This window comes from Poecilia mexicana, unplaced genomic scaffold (genome assembly GCF_051168715.1).
Source record: "Poecilia mexicana isolate PSO_F unplaced genomic scaffold, ASM5116871v1 scaffold_21, whole genome shotgun sequence".
Taxonomy (NCBI): Eukaryota; Metazoa; Chordata; class Actinopteri; order Cyprinodontiformes; family Poeciliidae; genus Poecilia; species Poecilia mexicana.
This window is the reverse complement of record NW_028263390.1, coordinates 5519124-5544846: the sequence shown is the minus strand read 5'-3', so window position 1 is coordinate 5544846 and position 25723 is coordinate 5519124. Positions and strand designations below refer to the sequence as shown.

General features: G+C 39.7%; 1 protein-coding gene across 1 annotated transcript; it reads right to left on the bottom strand.

Annotated features, from left to right (window-relative positions):
• Positions 1–709: 709 nt before the first annotated feature.
• brms1lb (BRMS1 like transcriptional repressor b) lies at positions 710–9313 on the bottom strand. Its single transcript, XM_014969269.2, has 10 exons — positions 8905–9313; positions 8609–8699; positions 8138–8265; positions 7970–8049; positions 7764–7860; positions 7082–7171; positions 6924–6988; positions 6810–6849; positions 6558–6687; positions 710–2000 (listed from the first exon to the last, which is right to left on the bottom strand). The coding sequence occupies exons 1-10, from the start codon at positions 9038–9040 to the stop codon at positions 1883–1885; spliced, it is 975 nt and encodes a 324-aa protein (XP_014824755.1). The 5' UTR covers positions 9041–9313; the 3' UTR covers positions 710–1882.
• Between the last annotated feature and the right edge of the window lie 16410 nt (positions 9314–25723).

Genomic DNA, 25723 nt, shown 5'->3' with positions numbered 1-25723 from the left:
GTCTATACATATATATATATTTACAGGAAAGAAAAAAAAACAATCATGCTGTGGGAAGGCTTCTCTTCAACACAGAGAAGTTGTTCAGAGTTGCTGGGAAGATGAATGGAGGGTTAGGGTTAGAGTTTATAAGAGACTAAAATCTTGTGGGAAGATTGTCTCCCACCAACAAAACTTATCCTGTGGTCGTTTGGAAAGAGGAATGGATAAAAATGTCTGGATCCAGACTTCTGCAGAGCTGCTGGAGATAAAACTTCTGGCTGAAACAGCAGGAAAAAGTCGTTCAATACAGTCTGAACAGCTTTTACCATTAGGAAATCCATGCACCATCTTTAGACTTTGCCTTAGTTTGTCCTGCTGTATTACATAAATAAATCGTTTTCAGCTGCAATGTGGGAAAAAAAAAATCAAGAGGCTTTTAGCTAGATGATGCTGGCAGAGTTTTGCAAAGCACAGAATCTTCTTTAAGTGCAAGTCCACCTTGAACATGGAATATAAGCTGATAATGAAGATTAGGCATAATTACACCAATAGAAGCAACAACCTTGTGCTTTTATCGGATCACAACTAAAAACTAAGAGGGTGTCCTGTGGCGTCTGACACGGCTTTGGATCTGTCAGGTGTAAAGAGACCATTTCATTTTTTTACTCATTTGTAAACCTTTGAGAATCCCCTCTTTACTCAATCTTCAATGATTAATACAAGCATATGCATGACTTTAGGTTTTTATTTTTGATTGTTTCATGTACAACAAATCATGATGCATTAAGTAAAAAAAAAAAAACAGTACAAATGAAAAGACTTTGTCAAAAGTTTTAGTCAGAAAAAGCCACATTAGGCTTCCTGTACAACTTTTCTTATGACTTATGCACAAATACCTCAGTTCAATACTTCTGGCAGGTAATACTTGATGTAGACAAAGCAAAGTCAGATAAAGCTCTGAAGAAACAAATACATGTACACAGGTAGGTTGGATGGACGGATGAATCATACATTTTTCTTTCTTTTAAATCCTCCGTATTTTTACCTACTCTGTCCAGATCTGATTTTTTTTTTAGTTAAACAAAGACGACGTAAAACAGGAAAGAGAGCGAAGCAGGTGAAGCAGAATGGCACTGAGCTTTACACATCCGGTCACAGAAATGCAACCTCATTTTTAACTCCACCTCTTTGATCGCAAAGCGGAGGTACCATTAGCCATTTGGCAACATTACGAGATGAAAGGAAGAGTCACAAAACACAACTATATACAGGGGTAGTAATGCTTAGAGGAAAGAAAATGAGGTTAAGTCCCACTAAAAACATCTAGAGGTCATTTAACACAAAGGTTCCTAAGTTGATTTCAACATTATGACACTGTTTGTTGCCCAAATAAGATTCTAACTCAATTTCTCTACGAGCATGAAATTCAAGTTCAGAGGGTTTTTCTTCCACACGCTCACTGACCCGCTTCAGTCCTCCTGGTGGCGAAAGCAGCACTGAGTAAGGCTTCGCTGCGCTGATGGGTCAAGACCTCCTCCCTCCCTCCCTCCCTCCCACCAGCCGTCAGCGGCGGCGTCCCGTCCCGGAAAGGCACTCGACTGATATTTGCGCTTCACAGTTAGTTTCTGCCCCCCCCCCTCCCCCACTTGTTTCTCATTAGCAGCACTTCGCATTGATCTCCGCTCCAGAGAAAAATGACGCTTTGCAAAAACGGCGTGTCGGATCGCGCGTGAACACGGACGATCCTCTCGTACAGAGAGCGTCGGTAGGTGTGTGTGTGTGTTAGCGTTTACACTGTGTGTGGTAGAATGGAAAGAGACGTAAGATGGAGGAAAGACACAGCGGAGATGAATACATGGAAGGGGAGACGGGGGGTGTTAAAGTGTTGTTCTTGCCTCCTCTAGGAGTGCTTGATGGTGTATTTGCCTTTCTGCAGCTGGGAGATGTACAGCTTGGACTTGGTGCCGTCCAGCCGCTTGAACCACACCTCATCGTTGTTGATGGTGGTGATGATGGCGCTGCAGGGTGAGAACACACACACACACACACACACACCACACACACACACACGCACACACACACACACACACACACACACACACACACACACACACACACACACGGACATACCGAAGCGTTAGCATGTGATACCACAGACAGTCACTTCCCCATTAAATGCTCAGCCTCCATTGTTGGGGAAACAACCACCGGAAACTTTGCCATGATTACAGGAGAGAAAAAAAAAAGAAATGTCGGATCTGGACCAACATTTTTTGGTGTTTGGGGATTTGACTGGTTTTCAAAGCTGCAAAAAGCATCAATGTGCTCACATTCTCTGGAATATTTACTACCCAACATAATAAACAAAATGTTTTTCTATGTATCATCAGTCTTATGATTGTGGTTTGAAAATGTATTGCTGAAACTTCCTCAAATTTTGTAACATCACCATGTGTGATTGATTTTAAGTGAGAGAACAAGATAAACAACTAAGTTGAACGTAAATTATTGAAGGTTTTCAAAGTGTCTGACAAATGAGAATCTTAAAAAAAAGAATAGAAAAAAGGCTTGCAACTAAATTATTTTAGCAACTGATTAATCAATTATTTTGACAGTCGGATAACAATTCTACAGATTTTTAATTTAAGCATTTTTTTAACTATTAGAAATACATTAAAAGACACAACTAATACACAATAAGAACATAAACACCTTATTGCTTAAAATGCGACAAAATTTACATTCCTTTAGTAAATCTGAACTGAGTGAATTTTATCTTAAATGCAAAATGTATAAACTTTTTGTACAGTTTCGACTTAATTACTGTTATGAATATGAGGGGTTTTTTCAGCAGACCATTTCTTTAAGACTGAATACTCCAGTTAACAATTAATTGACGACTAAATTAGTTCACAATTGTTTCAATAAGTGATTAATCATTTTAGCCACTACAGGCTCGAATGACTTAAACCTGTTGTAATAAATCAAAAGTTTTCAAATATGAATCTTTTTCCTTCTGGTTCACAAGAATTTGCAACTTTGTGTTGGTCTATCCCACAAAACTTTGATTAAATGATAAATAATGAGACAAAATGTGGAAAAGGTGATAGTGTACGATTATTTTTGCGAGGAACATAAGCCTGTCTCATAGTGTATAATAAATCCATGAAGGCATGACTTTTGACATTTAAGTTTAATTGCTGCATTGCTGATTTTATCTTCCTGGAGCCACATGTGACCATATTTGGACAGAGAGACAAGCTGAAGAACGATCCCTGAAATCCAACTGGACAACAGGGTGTTTATCTAAGGAGGAATGTCTGTGAGGAAGTGAATAGTTTTCAAAATGGCCGCATTACGTTTCTCCTGTTGTTTATCCAAGAGCTCAGATTTTCTCCCATGGATGCTCCCGACATGCCCTGGCTCTAGTCGGCGGGTTTTCTGCCGTTCATTTTCCACATGGATTCGCCTAATGCACATTTAATCACAGGTTGAGCACATATCGAAGTCTAAACAGCGCTCTCACAAGCACTTTTAGAGTTGTCGGCTGTCAATCTGAGCGGAACGGAGAGCTAAAGCGCCGCGTTTCAAACAGAAGGTTGCGAGAGGTTCTGTGGGAACGTGTTGATCTTACATAACTAGTTTCATGAATCCAAAGGAACATTTTACTGCAGTTTTATTTCACAGTTTGTGCTGTAAACTGTAGCAGTATTTCATCTAGCTCTGCTCCTTTACTGTGTGCATCAAACCATTCAGACATGATTAATCTACACGTTAATGACCATCTGAAAATGAAGCTACATTTTCTGCAGCATGAATGGAGTTTATTCTGGCTGGATATCTTGGAAATGAAGGATCTCTGCTGTTTATGTTTAGAAAAACAATAAACTTCCCTAAAGAGAGAATGAAATGTAAAAACTTTGCAATAATTTGGTCCTGAGTTTACGATATGTGTAAAAACCTGGTTTATGGAGACTGCATCGTGACGCTGCTTCCTCTGAATATAGATAGTGACAGTTCCTGAGAGGAAGACGAGCAAAAAATAAAAATGTCTTATAGCTTCTTTTATTTTACATCCCAGTTGCCTACAGTCAATGCTAATGTTTCAAAATAAAAATAAAGGTACCCGACCACAAATGAGCTAACCAGAGCATCCTGGCTATTTAGGATCCTCATTGTTTATTCAGTTCCTCCAGGATTTTACAAATGTTTTTGTGATTTTTTTTTTTTTTTTGCAATCAAAATCACTGATTTTGTTTTGCTTCTTCATAAATAATATGCTTTCCTTATTAAACTCCTTCCAAAATCTACATGTAGGAGAAAAAAAAAGAGAAAAACTAAGAAGCAGATAGACTGGACAGAAACATTTTTATTCTTCAAAGAACTTAAATAACTCGACCACAGACTATAACTTGATATCAAGCAAGTCTGTGGCAGCAGAAGAAAGAAATACTGCCATCTGCAGGTGGGAGTTAGCATAACTTTAACCCAACATTTTTGGCCATTTTGTGTAAAAATTGCAATGAATTCATAATTGTTCACCAACACAAAAAATGCCGGGAACTGTTGATTTTTGCATGAATTTCTGGAGGGACTATTTATTGATTTCTCATGTTTTGCGTTCTGATCAAATATAATGTTTACCCACATTTTGCAAATGTGGGTAAACAATGTTTTGATATTCCACTGTTGAAAAACCACAATTTCGCAGTTGTGGTGCTTTCAACAAATAATATTAAAAAAATAAATAAATAAAATCATGCATGAGTAAGTTTGTTTACACAATAAGTTGTTAAAAAAAAACTTGGCACACCTTCATCCTCCTATCACTTCCTGTTATGGTCTTCGTTGGTTCTGCCAGTAGTAACATCTGTTTGTTGCTAAAGTGACTCATGTGATGTGAAAAAGTATTTCCATTGAGGTTTTTCAAAACACACCGATTATCTTAAAGCCAAAAACAAATCACCTCATCTTAGAGAAAAAACATCTCATCAAAGAAACGTGAGTTTTTTTTAAAAATTGCTGTGTTTCCATTAAGCAAATTTATTTAATTCCAATTGACGTCAGTCCCGCCCCCTTTGGAAGTAGAACTGTCCTCCGACAACCCAACTGTTGCTATGGCAGACGTAACGGACCTCAATGAGTAATCTGAGACATTTTTTGAGTCATTTGTGCCTTATAAACAAACACTGAGGCAAAGATGGCAGGCAAGTAAATTCTCTAATTAGTCCAAATCAGGTCTATAAGGTTATTAGCGGGAAATAACGGAGAAGTCAACGATGAAGCCCAAGAAGGGAAAAATAAGTCTGATTGGATGTGAGTGTGAACGCTGTTGGACGTACTTTGCACGTACAAAATGGGTGAATAATGACTTAAATAATACCGGCTTGTGAAACATCTAAACATCAGGAAGATGTTTAGAAATGAACAGTAGCATCGAATGATGTTTAAATGCCAATATAGCAGTTAGTGCAGTCTGTTTTCATGCTGCCAGAGCTACCGTTGGAATCTACACGCATAAAATCCAGCATAACTACCTTCACTTATTAATCTGGAAATGATTAGATGTTTAGCATCGCTTTAATTTAACTGAGTTGTGTTTATTTGACGCTTAGCCGTCAGTCTTGCGTCGTTAGCACTGAGCCGTGAGTCGTTAGCACTGAGCCGTCAGCCTCGAGTCGTTAGCAGGGAGCTATCAGTAAGTGGCGGTATGTCAAAAAATGGGATGTTTATCACCAGTTACCTTCGCGGTGCCGACTAACGTGGTAGTTCCCGTCTATCAGTTTCATTCAACTGGACGTGGGCTGGGCTGCAATCCACGATCCATTTCTTGCGTTATTCCAGACTCCTTTTTGGTTTTGGAAATGTAATAAATTGTATTCTGCCCTCTACACGTTCTAGGTAACGGCTGCGGGGATTGCATATTTCCCACTGACAATTTAGACCGTGATTATCTATTATTCTCCTCAAAATCTCTCTGACTGCAGCGTGTTTTCTATGATAGATACTGTGAATATTGTTGGAGTACTGTACTTGGAACGCTGATTGGTCAGTTGCTGACAAAAGCCCTGGAATGATTGGGGGAGGATTGCTCTACGTCAGCATGGGGGCGAAGCCGGCGTCATGTCAATTATATTGTATTGTCAATGGAAACTCATCGAGTGATGTCTTTTGTCTATTTTCCATGGAATTAGCAGCTCCTCATTCACCTGCTTCATCTCCTCTACTGTAGGAACTCTTGGCATGAAAAGTTGAATCCCTACAATCACAGATGAAACATGTGAACCGTGGTTTTTGCACCCTACGGTTAGCCGTCTTGAATAATAAGCAAGCGCCTGGTGAATAAGTCTCACCTTTTCTACTGCAGCTATACTTCTGTCTCTGACTTTCAATCACATATAGCAGAAGAACAAAGGTTGCTTTGGTTTAATGATTGGGAGGAGGATCAATATATATCGGCATGTGGCTAATACAAGACGACAGGCAGTATTCTGACCTCAGGTCAATCAGAAAATCCCCAAATTTTGTCGTTTTAGTTATTTTTTGCTCACCAACTCAACACTTCCCCATCGTACCTGGTTGGAAACTCGTCCTTCCTGTTGATGCAGATGGTCTGTCCCCTGCAGTACCACTGGTTGTCATAGAAAAGCCGACCTTCCTCGGAGCGCGCCACATGGTGATGTCTGTCCGGTTTCACTGCAGGGACTTTCCAGTGAAACAAAAAGGAAAAAAACAAAAGTACAAAGCACTGAGTGAAGCCTTCCAGCGTTAAGCTTGGGTCGATGTCTGCGCTCTGCCAGGTATTGACTGAAACCAAAGACTCTTACCATCCACTTTCACCCGATGAGGCGCCAAGGACGCCATCGCCTTTGAGGGAGGAAGAAAGGAAGAGATCAGAAAGCCTTCACGCCTGTGATGTTTGTCCACTTTTAGGATCTTACCTTTCTTATGGCTGTCCAGTCTTCAAGAATATCCAGGTCTTGCAGCATGTAAACAATATAAGGCCGTAGAAACAGCTAAAGCTAAGGAAAAAGCTACGGTCTTCACATGAGACATATTGAGAGGAGCGCAATGAGCAAAGAGAAAGATGAAAGGATATCAGAAACGACGACAGGCTTCTTCTTCTTGACGGGACAGAAGGGATCTTTTTTCTTGTTTTTCCGAGCCTGCAGTCCATCATTCCATAACTCTGGAGGGCAGAGAGGAAAGATAAAACAACTTTATGACTAGAACCAGAGAAGTTTGCCACCAAGGCAGAGAAAGGACAGTTCCCATTCTCTACTTCTCTATTTTAAATTGGTCAAGGTTTCCTAGGAACCTTTGTTTTCCTGGGATATTAATTAGATGCGACACAGAGGTCCAACTCTTATCGACGAAAACCAACATTGATCTTTCCACCCTGCACAGCGAGGAGGATGGTAAGACACGTGGAACTGGACGTCCAAAGCTCAAATACATGTGAAGTTTGCTAAACTGTGAGGAGGAAAGGCACTAACTGAATTAGCATCAATATAAAGACTTTTTTTCTGTCAGGGAACTTTCCTGACCTGGACCAGTCATCTGAAATGCTTCGCAAATTTTTCAAATTTGACGAGACTCAATGGTATTGGAAGCACAGAACCTTAATATTGGCTTAAAATACTATGACAGCATATCACACACTTGTATCTACAAGTAAATAAAATATTTTCTGAAATACAATTTGTTGGATTTCTGCATTTTCCCCAATTTAAAATAAATGTATATAAAGTACAACTATTCTGGTGGTGGTTTGTTATTACCTGAGGTAATGTCAATACTGTGCCTGTCCTCCTCCAGTCTGCGTATCTTCTCCTCCAGCTCGCTCTGCACCGTGTCAAAAAGCAGCAGCTTCTCACTCTGCAAAAACACAAAAAGGTCAAAACTTTGACTATTTCTTCAAAACAAGCCTCACAAAGCTGACAAATATGCACGTTTTCCAGCTTTCCAGCCCATTTTGACCTCTCACCTCCCAGTGCTGGCAAGCAGCTTGGATTTCGCACTCGTATTTGTTCTTCACCGACTCTAGGCACAAGTCTTTGTAGATCCCTTTAGAAATACAGCATGAATGCGGTTAGACTGTTTGAGGTTAGCAGCCGCTGAAGGTGGGAAAACCCCCCTCCTCATTTCGACTGACCGGCTACTTTGGTCCGGATCTGCATGTTCTCCTGCAGGTTGGCCAAAGGCTCCAGGTACTCCTGGGCGCAGCCGGCCATCACCTCCTGCAGCTTTATCTCCACCTGGCTGAGGCGCTCCTTGTACAGCCTGAGAGGCAGAAAACAGGCAGATTTATTATCAGTGCATGTTTTGTTTTGTATGCTACATCCACAAACTTTAGTGCAAGTGGCTGTGTTCATGTGCTGGATCAACAAAAGCTAGTGCATAATTGGAAGATAATTTACACTGCTCTCATATTTTTAACCACTAAAAATGAGAAACTTTAACACTAAAGGTTACTTTTAAAGACATTTACCTGCAAAGGACTCAGGAAAATAATTAAAATCCACACCACACCTTTCAGAATTGACTGTTTTCCTTCCATTTGACAGTAATAAAGAGGTGACAAACATCTTCAATTTGCTCTGACTATATACATGTAATAACTCACTGCTCCTTCAGGTCGGTGAACTGTTTTTCTAGTGTTGTCATCTCATCCAGACACTCCATCCTCCTCCTCTCACAGTCCTCATCATCCATTTCTGTGAACGTGAACGCATCACAAGTCTGACATCACCTCGCATCAACTGTTTTTCTCATTAACCCCCACCTACTCCTTAAATTACTGACTCCTACAAATCAAAGCTGGAAAAACATATTTTGTTTAGCAACATATGCAAAAAAACACCTATGCAATTTTAATTTTAATTTCGGTGTATATTGGTGTTTTGGGCCTGTTCGTCTTACCAGAGCTGTCTCCATCTTCAGACACGGACGAGCTAACTGTGTCCTCCTCGTCTGTGCTGCTGCCGTCTTGCTCCGGAAAGTCCACCTCCATTTCTTCGTGGTTGCTTTCTTTCTTCTCCCGTGAGTGGACCGGCATGGCAGCTATCAGAACAGCCGGGATTGACGGCGCGGCAAAGGCCGTACCTTTATGCTTAGCCCCCCTCCAGGAAAGAGGGGAAATGCTGCTCAGACTGCTAGCCGGTTAGCCAGCCTCGCTCTTCTGTATTCTCCCAGCTGGACACGCTATCATGGCCACCGTCAACCAATCACAGCAGACTCTACATATGACAGCCAATCAGCTGCCGGCATTAGAAGTAAGATACGTCACCGGAGCGGTGGGGAGTTGTAGTTTTTATTCCTTTGTCCTGTAGAGCCAGGCACTAGAGTCTGAAAGGTTAACAGTTTGTGCACGCGCTGAAGCCGTTGTTAGCAAACACTTGAATATACGTATTTATGTTGTTGTACCCTGGATCATTTAGGGCTTGGCCAAGTCCTGTAATAGTTGGAAGTTTCAGACAATAGCGTCAAAGATTTTACTTAAATAATTCTTAAAGTAAGACTAAATTGTACAGGTTATTTTTTTTTAATGAAAGTGTTTATGTTTTTCAGAATAAATTAAACAAAAAAAAAATTAAGGTTTTAATATTATGTTTTTATTGCAAGCAACTGGAGTGTTTTTATAGGATTTTCCAAGCTTGTCGGCACTACAATAAAAACGCAGGAATTCTGACCGTGAAACCCAGAGATTTAGTGTCCAAAATGGCTGCAGTGGAATTAAAATAGAGAAAACTGAACTGTCATTAACACTTAAGACAAATTCGGTCCCAGTAAATCGTCGATACATATGCAATATAAATCAAAGATAGCATCTAGGAATGGGGTGGTGGTAACTAGAAGGACTATGAATAAATTACAATCTAGAGAAACACAAAAGGACCATGCTGTCAGAAATCTTCCTGGCTAAAGCTGGTTTTAGGTGAAGTGATGCTTTCTCCTTCTGGATTAAATCAAAGCTGTAACCACTGTTATTAATATGTTGTGCAACATTAAGACATTCTCTCTTAGAGTTGTGACACTGTTCAACACTTCAGTAAGAGGGAACTTTTTATACTCCATCACCTTTGCTTTCTAAAAACTGACAGATTTCTGCGGATTTCTTGACTTGATAAGCCGTTTTGTAGATCCCCTTTTTTTCATGTGTTCAATAGTTCTTAAATTTCTTTCTAACCTAAGAAAGAAATTCTTAGGATTATTAGGAAGAATTTCTAATCTAAGAAGAGTTTCTGCTTAGTTTTTAATCTGATAAAGGTTACAGATAAGTGTGACCCTTATATAAATTCACAGTTTTACTCTGCTGTATTTTGTAAAATACTCTTTTCAAATGTTGTCAAGCTAAAACCACTTCTCTGTATTTTATGTGAAAAACACAAAAAGCGACGTCACTGTGAAATGGAAAAAGTGATACACGCATTTCAACATCATGAAACAAATCAAATTTACAAACGCGCGGCGTGCTTATGTAGTCACAATCCTTTACTCCAATACTCCCGAGGGCAACCAGATGCAAATCATCGTAAATCTGACAGATGAAGATGGGTTTTTTTTACACACAGATTAAAAAGCCCCTCCGCCTCCCTTTTTTATTTTCCTTTTATGAATATCATTTTAATTTCAGCGTTTCACTGTGTGGTTTGTAATCTGTTTATATCCCTGCTGTAAATCTGCTGGAAACTGAAAGAAGTGGAGGTGAAAACAAAGGTAGAGCACCAAAGAGAATGAATCACAGGAGCTGAGTCACCATGGTGACAGCAGGTCTTCACAGTGAAGGCGGCCGGCGCGGCTGCAGAGGTGACAGAGAGAGAGAGAGAGGAAGAGGCATGTAGCGCCCCGGGGTCGGAGCTGTGGCAGTGATGGACGGACCGACGCCTGATGGAGACCTGAGATGTTGCCGTCGTCTCTGAAAGTGATGGGCGAAAGAAACAAGTGTTTGATGGATAAAGCATTTGTGACATGTTTAAAACTTGGAGTACTGTTTTATAACCCAACTATTGCCTTAATACTCACAGCTTTATTCTAATTGATTTATTTTTTGTTGATTTACTGCAAATGTAGCAAATTTCCAAAAGATTTTTGAGGATATTAAAAGAGGGGTGGGGACACAGAAAACAATTGAACAATGGGTTTTTATTTTTTTTTAAAAGGCAAAAATGTTTCTATCTCCATCTATATTACAATTATCCACCACTTTCTGGGTCTGTTCCATGAAATTCCATTGTAACACAGAGAGGATGTGGGCTACAATGTGAAAAAAGTTTTATGTTATGTTATGTTATGTTATGTTATGTTATGTTATGTTATGTTATGTTATGTTATGTTATGTTATGGTTTTAATAGACACATTACATTTCTAATTAAGTTTAAATTTGCGCTGTGTACAGAGTCCTGACTACCTGCAGTTTAGATTATTACCACATGGGGGCGGTCAAGATCTTTAATTTAGAAGTGTACAATACGTGTTCTTATTAATTCTATTAATTGCAGTTTATTCTCTAAGTCAAAAAATAAACAGTAAGGTAAGTTCAAAAGAACTAAAGATAATAATAAAAATAATAAATAATATAAAAAGGACTGAACAAAGAGAGAAAAATTAATCATGCACAAAATATGTAACCCCCCCAGTCATCAACTTATTTTCAGACTTCTACTGAGGGGTTTAGAAAAAGATTGTGATAAAGTAGTTCAAATTAAATCAGAATAATCAGATCTAAAGCTTGGGACTTTATGCCACCTGATACTAGCGACACCTACAGCATCGGAATACGTAGGCCAGGGCCTCCTCGAATTAAAAAAACGGAAGAATATGAGACGGCAGTAAGAATCTGCTCAGCAGATTTTGTGGTTTGCCTCGCCGCCGCAGCAATTCTGTGTCAGCCCCTGTCCATTTTCACAGAGCCTGTCAGGAAACTTTGGTGATTGAAATATGTAACCAGGTCACTACAGTGTGGAATCAGAAAGTCTGAGACTTCATTTGGTGTTTTTTTTTTTTTTTTCACACATCACTCTCCAACTCCCCCCCCCCGCCCCCCGTTCTCTATGTCATTCGTCATTTATCATTTGAGCGCCACAAATAAAGGAGGAAAATAGGAGAAAGGTAAAAATGAGGCGAGAGTGACTAATAGTCAGCTGTGTCTATTTTAAACTCTAATTACTTCTCCAATCTAAAGCTGTGCTCTTGTCTCATCTGCATCAGCTCTGGACGGACAACATTGGATTTAAAACGTTTCCACACCCATTCTGATCATTTAGTTTAGAACAACTTCTCCCAACAAAGTGGTTAGAGAAGGAAAATCTAAAAGAAAAAAACCCAGCAACAACCTTAGTTGCAGAAGTATGCACCCCCTCAAACATTTCTTTTCCCCCCCCAGTTTAATAATATAGAATATGTGTTCCATAAACGGTGCTGTGTCATTGTCTAAATTTGAAGTTGGGGAACTCTCTGGTTTGACCTGTTACTGTACGAAAACCAGAGAAGCTCGCTGACCCGGTTGGTCAGTACACGGCTTTTCTGAGCACAGAAAAAATACATACTCTGCACCAAATCAGTCACTACATTTGTTCAGAAAGGCAAAAACTCCACAGTTATCACTGTTTGTATGCCTCAGAGGACATATATGTTTGGGGTTTTTCCTTAGAATAATGAACTAAGAAGGCTAATAAAATCAAGAAAATCCTCCATTTGGCTGAATCCATTTAATCTCAATTTTTAATCCTTAAATACGAATACCTGACGTGGTCCAGAGATTTCTAGGAGTAAATGTTTGCTCTGTATAGACTTTTGAACAAGAGCAATGACAAAACACCCTCATTTATGTTCTAGCACTACAGTAGTGTCCAACACGGTGGCTTCAAAAGTCAAGAAGACATAACTGCACAGGCTATAAATGTAAAACAGCCATTTTGGATTTTAATACTGAACTTATTGAGCTTCCTCAAATGTCCCTCACATCTGAAAAGAAAAACAAAAAACTTTTTCAGGTGGTTAACATAAATTTGTTTCAGCTGTGCTTTTCGGACTTTACCATCACAAACCGGGCTACTTCCTGCTTTTACTCAAGCAATATTCTATTATAAATTTGAACTGTATAACAAGTTAAATACCAAGCTAACTAATGAACTACAGTGGACACTTACTCCAGGACCAGCTGTTCTGTGAAACATGACTCCAAAGTATTCATGGAAAATTTGTGTATTCAGAGACTTTTGTAGAGCATATCAAAAAGATTAAACAAAAATTGCAAGTTGGGAAACTGAAATAATGCTACTTCAGACACTAGCCAATCCAATTGTTTTGCCACTGATTGGCCACACCTCTGAAAATTGATATACGCTTTCTCTTTAAAGGTTTTATTGACTCTAATGCCCTTTATTTGATAGTGAATTAACAGGAAAGATGGCAATGAGAAAATGGGGAAAACATGCGGCAAAAGTCAAGCCTGTGACAGTCACGTCGAGGACGAAGGCCTTCATATGTGGGTTGTGCTTAACCCCTGCGCCACCACAGCACCCCGTGAGATAAGCTTCGTTATTAGTGCTAAGTGCTTAGTGTATTAATGCATATTAAGGTATATCAGGTGTTTGAACAATTGAAAAAGGCACTAATTAATGTTTTTAGAGGAGGTCTCTCGAGAGAATTTCTTTGAATTTCAGCTACTCGGGGGAGGTTGTGGTTCTTAACCCCTGAGAACAGCAGGGTTCCACAATGATTATTATCATATTGGCTCAATCAGATAGGTATCTTAGGGCAACAAGACTGACGCTTTATGTTGGAGAACCTTTGTTAAAACCAACATAAACAACTGTGAAAAAAAACAAGTGCTAGCTTCTTAACCATGGCCATAAAGTCTCTTTAAACTTTCTATCAAAATAATCTGAATTTTAAAAAAATTAAAATGTTATATTAAGTTACTTCATATTTGGAGTGAATATTTGGAGAGAGATGTTAGTGCCTAATGTGTTATATGCTGTGATGCTGAACAATTACATTTAAAGTGACAAAAAAATGTAAATGCCAAAAAGACAGAAAGCATTAAGTCGAGTGCTAACAAACAGCTGTGTTTGCTAGCTGTTAGCAATTTTCCGGAGAATGAGTTAAGGCTTATTTGATACTACTTTCAAAGATCTAAATGCTTGGTAAATTTGCTGAAGAACCTTGACAGAGTTTATTAATACCAGTTAAATCCATGTAATCCATTACTGGCACAGTGAGGAAGGAGACCAGGGGGATGTAGTGTTAGCTTGGCACAACTAGAGGCAGTAAAATCACTTCTCTCTTGTGTGTTCAGACAAAATTTCTCAAAAAAAAAAAAAAAAAAAAGCCCAACATCAACTTTACAGACTGTCCAGTAGTCATCACTGTCATGACTTTACATTGTCATCTGTCAGTAGCCACAATCTTTCCATCCTTACAGTTTACATCCATACATCCATCAATTATCTAACCCTACTTATTGCTACAGAGTTGTTGGTACCAATATTTATTAATAATTTAGTAATCATTTCTAGGTTACACTAGGCATGTAACATATCTACTATGTTACATGCATTTTTGTAATTAGCTAGGGCTGTTATGGTTATTGATTTTAATCTTATAGAAGCAAAAAAACAAAACAAAAAAAGCAAGAAAGGCTACTTTAATTAATTTGTATTTTGAAATGCAGAGTGGCATTTAAGTGTGACATATTAATTTAACTACTTGAAAGTAACGTCTGCAGACATTACAACAGGTTTGGCAAGTTTAATATCTTTTATTTTCTAAATTTGGACCAGGTGTGTTAAATATGCCAAACATTCAATCTATCACTACAAAATAAAAAATGATGCTCTTGGAGGCCCCTTGATGGTGTTGGGGAACTGAGCAGCCGTATAAATCGCATATGCCTTGGGCCGGTTCTGTCTTTGCAGATTAGATTTTGACGACTGATACAAATCAACACTTAAAACTAAGCAGAAGACCGAATTGAAATTGCCTGTAACGTGTGATTGAACATGTCATTTCTGATGAGAAATAAATTTGTCATGTTTCTGGCCCGTCTGCCTGCTATGTTTGTCCCCGCAGTTCCCACCTCTCATCAAGCTCATCTGGTTCACCTGCATGCTGAGTGCAATCAGGCTCATGTTTCCCACCTGTGCACAGCAGTTATATTCAGCTCTCAGGCAGGCAGACGGTGCCAGATTTTTGAAAGCCTTAGAGTGAGTAGATATCCAGCATTTCTTCCTGACCTGACCCCGTTCTGAACACTTTTCTGCCCCTCGGATTTGCCTGCCTTGTCTAGCCCACGTCGGATTCTCCACTGGCTTCTGTTTTCTGGACACGACCCTGTTTCTGTCCTCTGACCTCTGTCTCCTGCCTCGCCCTTTGGATTTTGTCTGCTAGAAGTTGCCTGAACGTGCTGGACCCTTTTTCTGTACCCTGACCACCGCTCTCTGCCTGACCCTCAGACTAGTTTTACTCTGTCCTGCCTGCTCCTAGCCCCGTCCCTCCCTGGAGCTGCCACTGGTTGCCAGCCTTTGAGCTACCTGGACCACTCATCCTCCACAAACGCTAAGAAGGTTAGTGGTTCTTTTCTGTTCAGCTTTGGCCTCTCCCCCAAGAATACAACCCTCTAACCTTCCTCTCTGTCCTCAGAGGTCCCTGTTCCTTTGCTGGTGGCTGCCTGTCCCTTACCCCGAACTTCAATAAAGAACTTATTATTTTGTACTTTGTGTCTGACTGAAATTTCGGGTCCTCAGTTCTGATCATTACAAAATTATAACGCCCCCACACTTATTCCTAATCAAAATGCCCAAAGTTACACATAGGGGTATCACATCCTGTGTGCATAATAGACACGTCATTACTTTGCATTTTGAAGGAGTTTTGCCCATGTACGTTCAGTGTGCTGCATTAGTCAACATGCCCAGGTCTGATTGTTCAAGCAGGTTCACCCAGAAAAATATACAGCAAGATACTTAAAGATAGCAACCACAAAGGGGGGCCGAAATTTACATATTTAAACACCAGAATGGCGGATATGTTTGACGTAAATTAAATACACCTTTCCAGGTAAAGACTACCAAATATGACGCATGAAGATGGAAGTGTTATGGCAATCAATAACTTCCATTTGCATCTCTCTTTCTAGCAAAAACTGGATGATAAAAGTCTTCAATCTGATGCTTTGGTCTCAACTACTTTGTTGTTTGTTTATTTTGGATATTTAAAATGTCTTCCTTCTCAAGTGTTAAATGTTCAATAGAATGTAAAGTTGAATAAATTCTGAATACATGTTCTTGTATTATTGTGCCATTGCCATTATATTACTTGAAAATGGTCTCAAAACAACAATATTGTTTATCGCAATAACTTCTGGGACGATTTATTGTCCACTTTCTTTTCCAAAGATAAAAATACATAAACTAGAGATTTGTATGTTCATATTTTCTAATTAAGAGATGAATATGTAATGGGGAATGACTAAATTCATAAAATAAAGTAATATTAGCGGTTATTCTAAAATGTGGGGAATGCAAATGGGCATATACGGGATTTGACTTTTTAGCCTAAAAGAAAACATACACTCTCTGTTGGCATAAAAATTTGCATTAAAATTACCATTTCGACACATTCACCACTACCTGTTGTCGTTTCAGTTTCAGCCATGTCTCTATGGGAGTAAAGGAAGTTATTGAGGTGCGTCATGCAACTCGCTTTACAAATGCTCGAGTAGATCGCATATAACATTGTGGTAAAGGGTGACAGTCTTTAGTAGGGCTTCTATCAAAAAAATCAAACAACTGTATGTGTGTATCTGTGGAAATGCAAAAAATAAATCTTCTATCATCGTGGGAATGCCTCGGGACGGAAACAAGGGTATTACCCCTTCTCCGAATAACGCCCACGCTTCCCCGAAAAAATATGCATTTGCACATTCAGCATGAAACTGAGTCTTCAGAGAGGGAGCATGTCGCAGTTTTCTCTTTTCAGCCTCACTTTGAAAGTATCAATCTGTGCACTGAGTCTTAGATGTCTCCAGTTATGCTTTCAAAACCATAACAGGAGACACAAAGGAGGAAACAAGAAAAAAGTCCATTATAAAGAAAACATGTTCAGAAACCCGTTTGAACTGCCTCTTTCAAGTCAGCGTCTTTTACAACAGATTTTTTTTTTCTTGGAAGGACATAAATATAAAGGTCACATAATCACCCACGGCTGCACAGTGGCGCAGTTGGTAGAGCTGTCGCCTTGCAGCAAAAAGGTTCTGGGTTCGATTCCCGGCCCCGGTCTTTCTGCATGGAGTTTGCATGTTCTCCCTGTGCATGCGTGGGTTTTCTCCGGGTTCTCCGGTTTCCTCCCACAGTCCAAAAACATGACTGTCAGGTTAATTGGCCTTTCCAAATTGCCCCTAGGTGTGTGTGTGCATGGTTGTTTGTCCTGTGTGTCTCTGTGTTGCCCTGCGACAGACTGGCGACCTGTCCAGGGTGTACCCCGCCTCTCGCCCAGAACGTGAGCTGGAGATAGGCACCAGCACCCCTCCCGACCCCACTGAGGGACAAGGGTGAAGGAAAATGGATGGATGGATAATCACCCACAATAAGCATCCAATATAAGTGTATGGTCTGTAAAAACTGTTACTTATGATGAATTTGTACAGCGTCAACATGCAGGGCCAGATCAAGAATATGAAAACTTACATAAATTAAAAATAATAGTAAAATTATACATGTCTGAGTATCAACATGAAAACTAATAAGGTCAGGAATTACAGCATTATATTCGAATAAAGTTGCTAAGCTTCAGCTAACTGATAAACTAATTGTAGGTCGCCATCTTTGTTGAGGCCGGTAAAGTGTGATGTAAAGAAGTCGAAGCCTTATGACTCCGCCCCTCTTCATTTGCATACGGTAAAGTAAAACCAGGAGGAAATGTAAAGACAACACATGGAAGTAGAAATACTTGCACGGGGAAAATTAATTGATTACTTCACTTAAGAGACGAAAAGGCATATGTAGGGTGAACCAAAAAATATGCTTTTATTTTTAATCATGTCAGTTACGCTACATGTTATGCTACCGAACAGCCTGTTTATTTTCCTACAAATGATCCCAAATTTTTAAGGAAAAAATCTATTTATTCATTAAGCAGCAGATCCTGATCTGTCCTCCAAGACGTCAGCAGAGCCGGGTTCATCATCGGTTCTCATGTTTTGGGAGAGCAGCGGATGGCTTTGCCTGTACTGACCTCAACCCCATCAAACACCCGCGGGATCCACTGGGGACCCCACAGCAGTGTCTGACCAAGCTGGTGACCAGGAAGTGGAGCAGGTGCAACACTGTTGTGACTTTGTACTTTTCCCCTCCTGTTTGTTAAATGTATAAATTAAAAAAAAAAAAAAAAACATATTCTCTTTCTTCAAACTTCAATGATCTGATAATAAGTAATACCAAACAAGAGTCAAGAGAATTTGGATAATCTTTTACAATAAAACCAACATACTCAACTCTTCTGCTCAGACCAAAAATCAATTTTATGTATAAACTGTGGGACTGTTTAAGAGGGAATAAACAGGCTTTCCAATTTTTATTACCAAGAAGCATTTACATAATCTTAATCATAATCTTACCTTTTCTGCTTAGCACATATCCATCTTTGTCTATTTTAAATTCCACTCATTCATAAATCCCAATTCCATTCTATTTGCAATAAAAGCAGATTTAAGCAGTCGAATCTTTGTTTTCTTTTTTTTTCTCTGCTACTCCAAGATGCTAAGTGGTTTTCACCGGGCTACCATTTGAAAACTCCCCCGAAACGCCCCTGAATACAAGCAACACAACATTTCATTCCTCAAAGCAAAAACACTGCTTCCTTTCGCGTTATCAGATGGGTGTGAAGGTTGTGAAGATGTGGGTGTCGAACTGCTGTGTCACAGAACCCACACCAGAAACATACTGGTTTGGGCTGACTGTCAGTTACTGTAAGGTGGAGCGAAAGCTTCCTCCTGAAAGGAGGGAATCTGTCATGAATGACATGCACACATCTGGGAAGCTGAAGCTGTTTTTAGTAACATTCAGAAATGTGATTAAAAAAAAAAATCTCACATATTGTGGAGGTGGCTACAGTCATCGCGTTCAAAACATATTTCAGTGATTCTTAAGAAGAGGGACAAAATAGGTCCTATGGATCATGCACAAAATTTGAATAAAATATACAAATTTGTCCCAAGTTTTTGTCAACACCGTCAGACATAAAAAGAATGTAAAAAAATCAGGCATTATTGGGGGGCACCAGAACTTCTGAGGACCCCATGACATCTTCCCTCTAGCTAAAAGGGCTAGGCAGCTCTGGTTAGCTTATGTTATTCTTTGGGTTTTTCTTCCATTTTATTCCTAAATTGCTTGTCACAACCATGATGTGTCAACACCATAACTGACAATTTGGATGAAATTTTGTGAAGTAAATGCTTAATTTTGGTATACTGTAAAGATTTCATGAGCTACAATATGGCCTCCTTCAGAATAACATCGTATAAATTGAGGTAGTTTGGCATTTTGTCAACTTAAACAGTTTTTAACTGATGGAGTGACTCTTTCAGTGATAGTGTTGACAAATCTGGTTCTAAATAATATCTTTTGTTTCTTGTCTGTAAAACTGAGTAAAAATATAATTCCCTTCTCACCCTCCGCGGGTGGTCTCTTTTCATCCTCTGAGCCCGGGTCCTCTACCAGAGGCCTTTGAGGGTTCTGCGCAGTATCTTGGCTGTGCCTAGTACTGCACATTTCTGGACTGAGATGTCTGATATTGTTCCTGGGATCTGTTTTAGCCACTGCTCCAGTTTGGGGGTGACTGCCCCGAGGGCCCCGATGACCACAGGCACCACTGTGGTCTTCATCTTCCAGGCCTTCTCCAGTTCCTCTCTGAGGCCCTGGTATTTCTCCAGTTTCTCATGCTCCTTTTTCCTGATGTTGTGGTCACTTGGTATTGCTACATCCACCACAACGGCTTTCCTCTGTTCTTTATCCACCACCACAATGTCCGGTTGGTTCGCCATTACCATCTTGTCTGTCTGGATCTGGAAGTCCCACAGGATCTTAGCTCGGTCATTCTCCACCACCTTTGGGGGTGTCCCCCACTTTGACCTCGGGGCTTCCAATCCATATTCCGCACAGATGTTCCTGTACACTATGCCCGCCACTTGGTTATGTCATTCCATGTACGCTTTCCCTGCCAGCATCTTGCACCCTGCTGTTATGTGCTGGACTGTCTCAGAGGCTTCCTTGCACAACCTACACCTTGGGTCTTGTCTGGTGTGGTAGATCTGAGCCTCTATTGCTCTGGTGTTTAGGGCCTGTTCCTGTGCGGCCAGGATGAGGGCCTCTGTGCTGTCCTTGAGTCCAGCTTTTTCCAGCCATTGGTAGGATTTCCTGATATCAGCCACTTCAGTTATTTGTCGGTGGTACATCCCATGTAGGGGCTTGTCCTCCCATGATGGTTCCTCCAGCACCTCGTCCTCTGTTCCCCATTGTCTGAGACATTCGCTGAGCACATCGTCCGTTGAGGCTTTGTCCTTGATGTATTTATGGATCTTGGATGTTTCATCCTGGACAGTGGCTCTCACACTCACTAGTCCTCTGCTTCCTTCCTTACGGCTTGTGTACAGTCTCAGGGTGCTGGATTTGGGGTGGAACCCTCCATGCATGGTTAGTAGCTTCCGAGTCTTAACATCCGTGGCCTTTATCTCTTCCATTGGCCAGCTAATTATTCCAGTAGGGTATCTGATTACTGGTAAGGCATAGCTGTTTATTGCACGGATCTTGTTCTTGCCATTGAGCTGGCTTCTCAGGACTTGCCTTATTCGTTGGAGGCATTTGGCTGTGGTTCCTTTCCTTGTGACCTCATCGAGGTTGCCATTTGCTTGTGGTATTCCTAGGTACTTGTAACTGTCCTCAATGTCTGCTATCGTTCCTTCTGGGAATGAGACCCCTTCTGTGTGGATGACCTTCCCTCTTTTAGTGACCATCCGGCCACACTTCTCTAGTCCGAATGACATCCCAATGTCAGTGCTGTAGATCCTGGTGGTGTGGATCAGTGAGTCAATGTCTCGCTCGCTCTTGGCGTATAGCTTGATGTCATCCATGTAGAGGAGGTGACTGATTGTGGCCCCATTCTTGATTCGGTATCCGTAGCCAGTCTTGTTAATGATTTGACTGAGGGGGTTCAGGCCTATGCAGAACAGCAGTGGGGATAGATTGGTATGTGCCACATTTGATGGACACTTGTGCAAGTGGTTTGCGGTTGGCTTCATACATATATATATATATATATATATATATATATATATATATATATATATATATATATATATACATATATATATATATATATATATATATATATATATATTAGTGTGTGTGTGTGTGTGTGTGTGTGTGTGTGGAAAATTTAAACCCATTTTGTCGCTAATCTCAAGAATCATTGATTTATCAACAAGCTAGCTCTGGGAGGATGTTAGCTTGGAGGCAAGAGGAAACATGTAGCGCAGATGCTTAAACTAAACAATAGGATATTACTTAAGGGTGGAACTTGTCTTTAAGGAAAATAATTATCAGACAGGACTGTGAATAATCTTTAAATAACTAATCAAGTCAAAATCTATTTTTGATATTTAAAAATATGATAAAGAGAGTACAGCACTCTCTGTACTCATTTTTAGTAATAGCCAAGGGTGTGATAATATATCTAGCTAAGAAGATGACACATGATGCTAGCTTTGCAAAACCAAGACAAAATATTCCTTAAGGGAAATTTTTAAAATATTTTATCACTCAAATAACGTAATGGTGTCACAGGAAAGACAGAAGTTGTAATCAATGTAGAATATCCTATTCCTTACACTTGTCACTGTATGAAAATTTTCCGGCAAATTCTGGAATGTTTGTAATGTTAACAAAAAACACGAAGTCCCCAACATTTAAATATCAAACTACCTGTACCTCAACAGCCTTGTCTTCAAACATTTACATCTTCACACCTAACTTTAGCACCCCGTGAAAAAAAAGGACAGTGATAAACAGCTGGGTAGTGAATAAATCTTTCACTTATTTCACAAATGTCAACGTGTTCCTTGAAGTGACAACAGTCAGTGCTCTCCAGATATTACACATGTTTCAGTTTCACCGCTTAACCATGATGCAACAATGTAATTTCAGTATTAATAGATATACGTTCACACACCCCCTGCCCACTCACAATTTTATCACCTTTGAAAAGAAATAGAAAAAAGGAAAATGGACGATGTAACTGCATCATAATCTTCAGTAATCAAACATAATCAACTATCGATAGTGCGAAATGAGTGATCAAACCCCGAGTCTTGTAGTTTTTTGGTTATTGACAAAAAGATATCAAACTTTGTGCGATTATCGCTAACACAAACTATAACCAAAGATAAAACAATATAAACTGCGTTCAAAAATATCCTAACATAATACATGATGTAGTATTTCTATGTGTCAGTAAGGCATGTCATTATCTCTTCTTGAGAAAAACCTCTGCAGATTTACTGCCACTCTGATGTGGCATATGAGGAAAGCATGTGCTGTGTGGATATGCATAGTACGTGGATTTTGTACATCATGTTGTATCATGTCTCCCAAGGATGAGTTAGTATTCACACTCCTTCCTTTTGTTGGGCGTGTGTGTACTGGGACGGATGAAGCAGAATTTACTGTATGTCACTGCATCAGGATGGGGTGTGTGTTACTTTTACGATGACGCCACCATCTCATATTTAGTTATTTCCATAGTTACGACTCAACTGTTTCGCTATCTTGATGTGAGCGCTCAATACTCCAATAAGTATCCCCAACTGTTAGCCTAATTAAACAGAAAGTAGGTCAGCCTACTATCGGTTGGAGCAGGTCAGCGAAGACAGAGCGTCTGCATAGTGTAACATGAGATTAATGTCAGGAAACTGCTGCAGCATTGGAGCTGGTCTTTGGTAGATTGTAGCAGTTGTATGTGTCTATATCTTTTAGTTACAGTAATGCCATATCAGCTGTATGTTGATTACAAATATACGCAAATCTTTGTGTGTGAAAAGATCATAAATAACATAAATAAAACCTGTAAGACATCAGTCTGTCTTTAATTAGGCTATATAATGTGTTTCACTTGGTGGCATATGTTACTGAAATAAAAGAACTGTTTTGGCTAGAAACATTTTAATTTTAAATTTATTTATTTGAATGTGCATTTTTTCCCCCCTGCAGAATCGAACCACTTCGTTTTCTATATCCGCTTATGTGTCAAACTCAAGGCTCAGGGGTCATATACGGCCCGGCATATGTTTTTACATGGCCCTCTAGACTCTGAAGGGACACATAAATAGAACCGTCGAGATAATATTGTACTTAAATATTATTTTATCAATCAAAGAAAAGCAGTTATTATTTATTTACTGCCAAATTACATCAGTCAGCCCCATAGTTTCTTGCAAATTATAGTAGAAATTGACTATTAAATTGAGTATCTCTTACAACTGCTTTCTGCCTTACTTGATGTCAAGTTATAATCCATAGAGGTACAGCGAGTAATATAGTTGCATAAGCGCAAATAGTGCAAAGTCATGCATAAGTGCAAATATTTTTAAATTAGTACCAAAAACACTTTGATTTTTATTGCAAAAATTCACAAAAACAATTATAAAATCCTCAAGGGACTGAAAAGATTTTCAGCACTATTTAATTTCAAGAATTGATTTATATTTTAACTGTTTTGTTTGCGGGTTTTATCAATACATTCTGGCACAAACAGCAATTTAAGGACATTCATGATCTTGATTTGAAAATGAGTTTGACACTCCTGGCCTTTCTCACTTAAACATTATACATCCATTATGAATGGGGAAAATTTTCAAAGCTTAAGTTTCATATTTTTGGAATGTGCCATTGAACTAATGCACATTTTTTTTTTTTTGCAATAATCCAGCACGTGAATGGGAAAGACAAAAAAAAAAACTGTTTGTGTGGCTGAAAATCTAAGCAGTTTGCTCAACTTAAAGTTTGCTTATAGCATTTGTGGTTGTTTTTTGACCAGATGAGGGAAAAACTGGGAAAGTTTTTTGATTTTTACAGTCTTTTACGCATCAGCACGGGGTCAGCCGACTGTATCAGCTGACCTATGCTGACGCGACACTTCCCCCAGTCCGCAGATAGGGGGCAATGCGCAGCACTTTAACACAACTGAATCAGCATCTGCGCTCTCAGCTGGTTGTATCCAAGCAACCGGCGGGGTAAACAAAGCAGACATGGACAGGAACACTTGAAAACGACGCAGAAGAAAAAAACATTTTCAAGTGGAAGTTCCAGTATTTCTCATGTGGGCTGAATATCTGACAATGTAAGCAGGCAATCTGAAAAATCACAGCAGAGAGAGGGAGAGAGAGAACAGTTTGTCCCCAGATTCCTCATTATGATAGTTGGAAGAGGCACAAGAATGTGCGGAATTCAACGGAGACAGAGAGGAGTCGGCGCCTGCTTACATAAGTGACGTTTATCTGATGTCAGACAGGCAGCTTCTAGAAAGCGTAACCACAGCTCCGTTCTGGGCGGGTATCGACGTGTGCGTACGTTTTGGTTAGTGTGGCAAAGGTGTGTGTGTGTGTGTGTGTGTGTGTGTGTGTGTGTGTGTGTGTGTGTGTGTGTGTGTGTGTCTCACAGAGGTGCGACTGTATCGCGCTCCTTGGTTACCGTTGCTATGTTTACATCCGAACCTCACCTTTTTCTTCTTCGTTTTTTTCTTTTTGCGCAAAGCAAACAAAAAGTGATCCTGGGAATTTTTTTTCTTCTTTTAATGTTAAATGTCAAGAGGGGTGTGGTTAACCCAGACAGGTAGCTCTGTCACGCACTAGAACCAAGAACACTGAGGGCTTTCCTTCTGCAGGAGGGGAAACGTTGGTGACAAACAAACAAACAAAAAATCACATCAGGGACATGTTTGAAATTCCTACCAAAAGAAATCCTTTCTGGCTTGTACTTTTAGTATTTTCCTGCACAGGTTTTTGCCTTGAGCTGGAACTGAGAGCATAAATCATGACTAGTGGGTATCTCCAGACCGTCGCCATTCTGGAACAGCTGTTACTTTCAAAAGGGTGTCACTAACTGGAGAATACCCCCAGCAACCAGCTGTCTGTCTCTGCCCCCCCCCCCCAAGAACAAAGAAGCAGGAGGAGATGTGAGGAAATCCTCTGTCTGTTTAAAGCTTCACGGTGTGTTTTTTATTTTTTCAAAATCTATTTGACAAAATTAACACATCAAAATGTGCGCACACAGTTTGTCCCCTGCACAAACTTTTTCAGAAGTTGACTGTGACACATCACTTCGCACCCTTGCAAATAAATTCCACTTTTACTGCAGCAGCATAATTTTACACAGGACAATTCTGAAAAATCCAACTATATTGGAGTGTTAAGATCAGTGAGGGGGGGAACCCATGCTGAGAAATAATTAGAAAATATAGGTGAAACTACCATACTCTTAAATATTTCTTTAAATCTTTAAATAAATTTAGTAAGTTGATGAGAGGTTCCAGGACCATCTCCATTAGTTTCTGTTTCCCTTGGGCATATATATGATGTGACACAAGGGACCTTTTTTTTTTTTTTTTTTTAAAAGCCAAAAGACCCATATTTGTTATACCACTTAGAACACTGTGCAGGCGGATGAGGGAGTTCACATACATATGGAG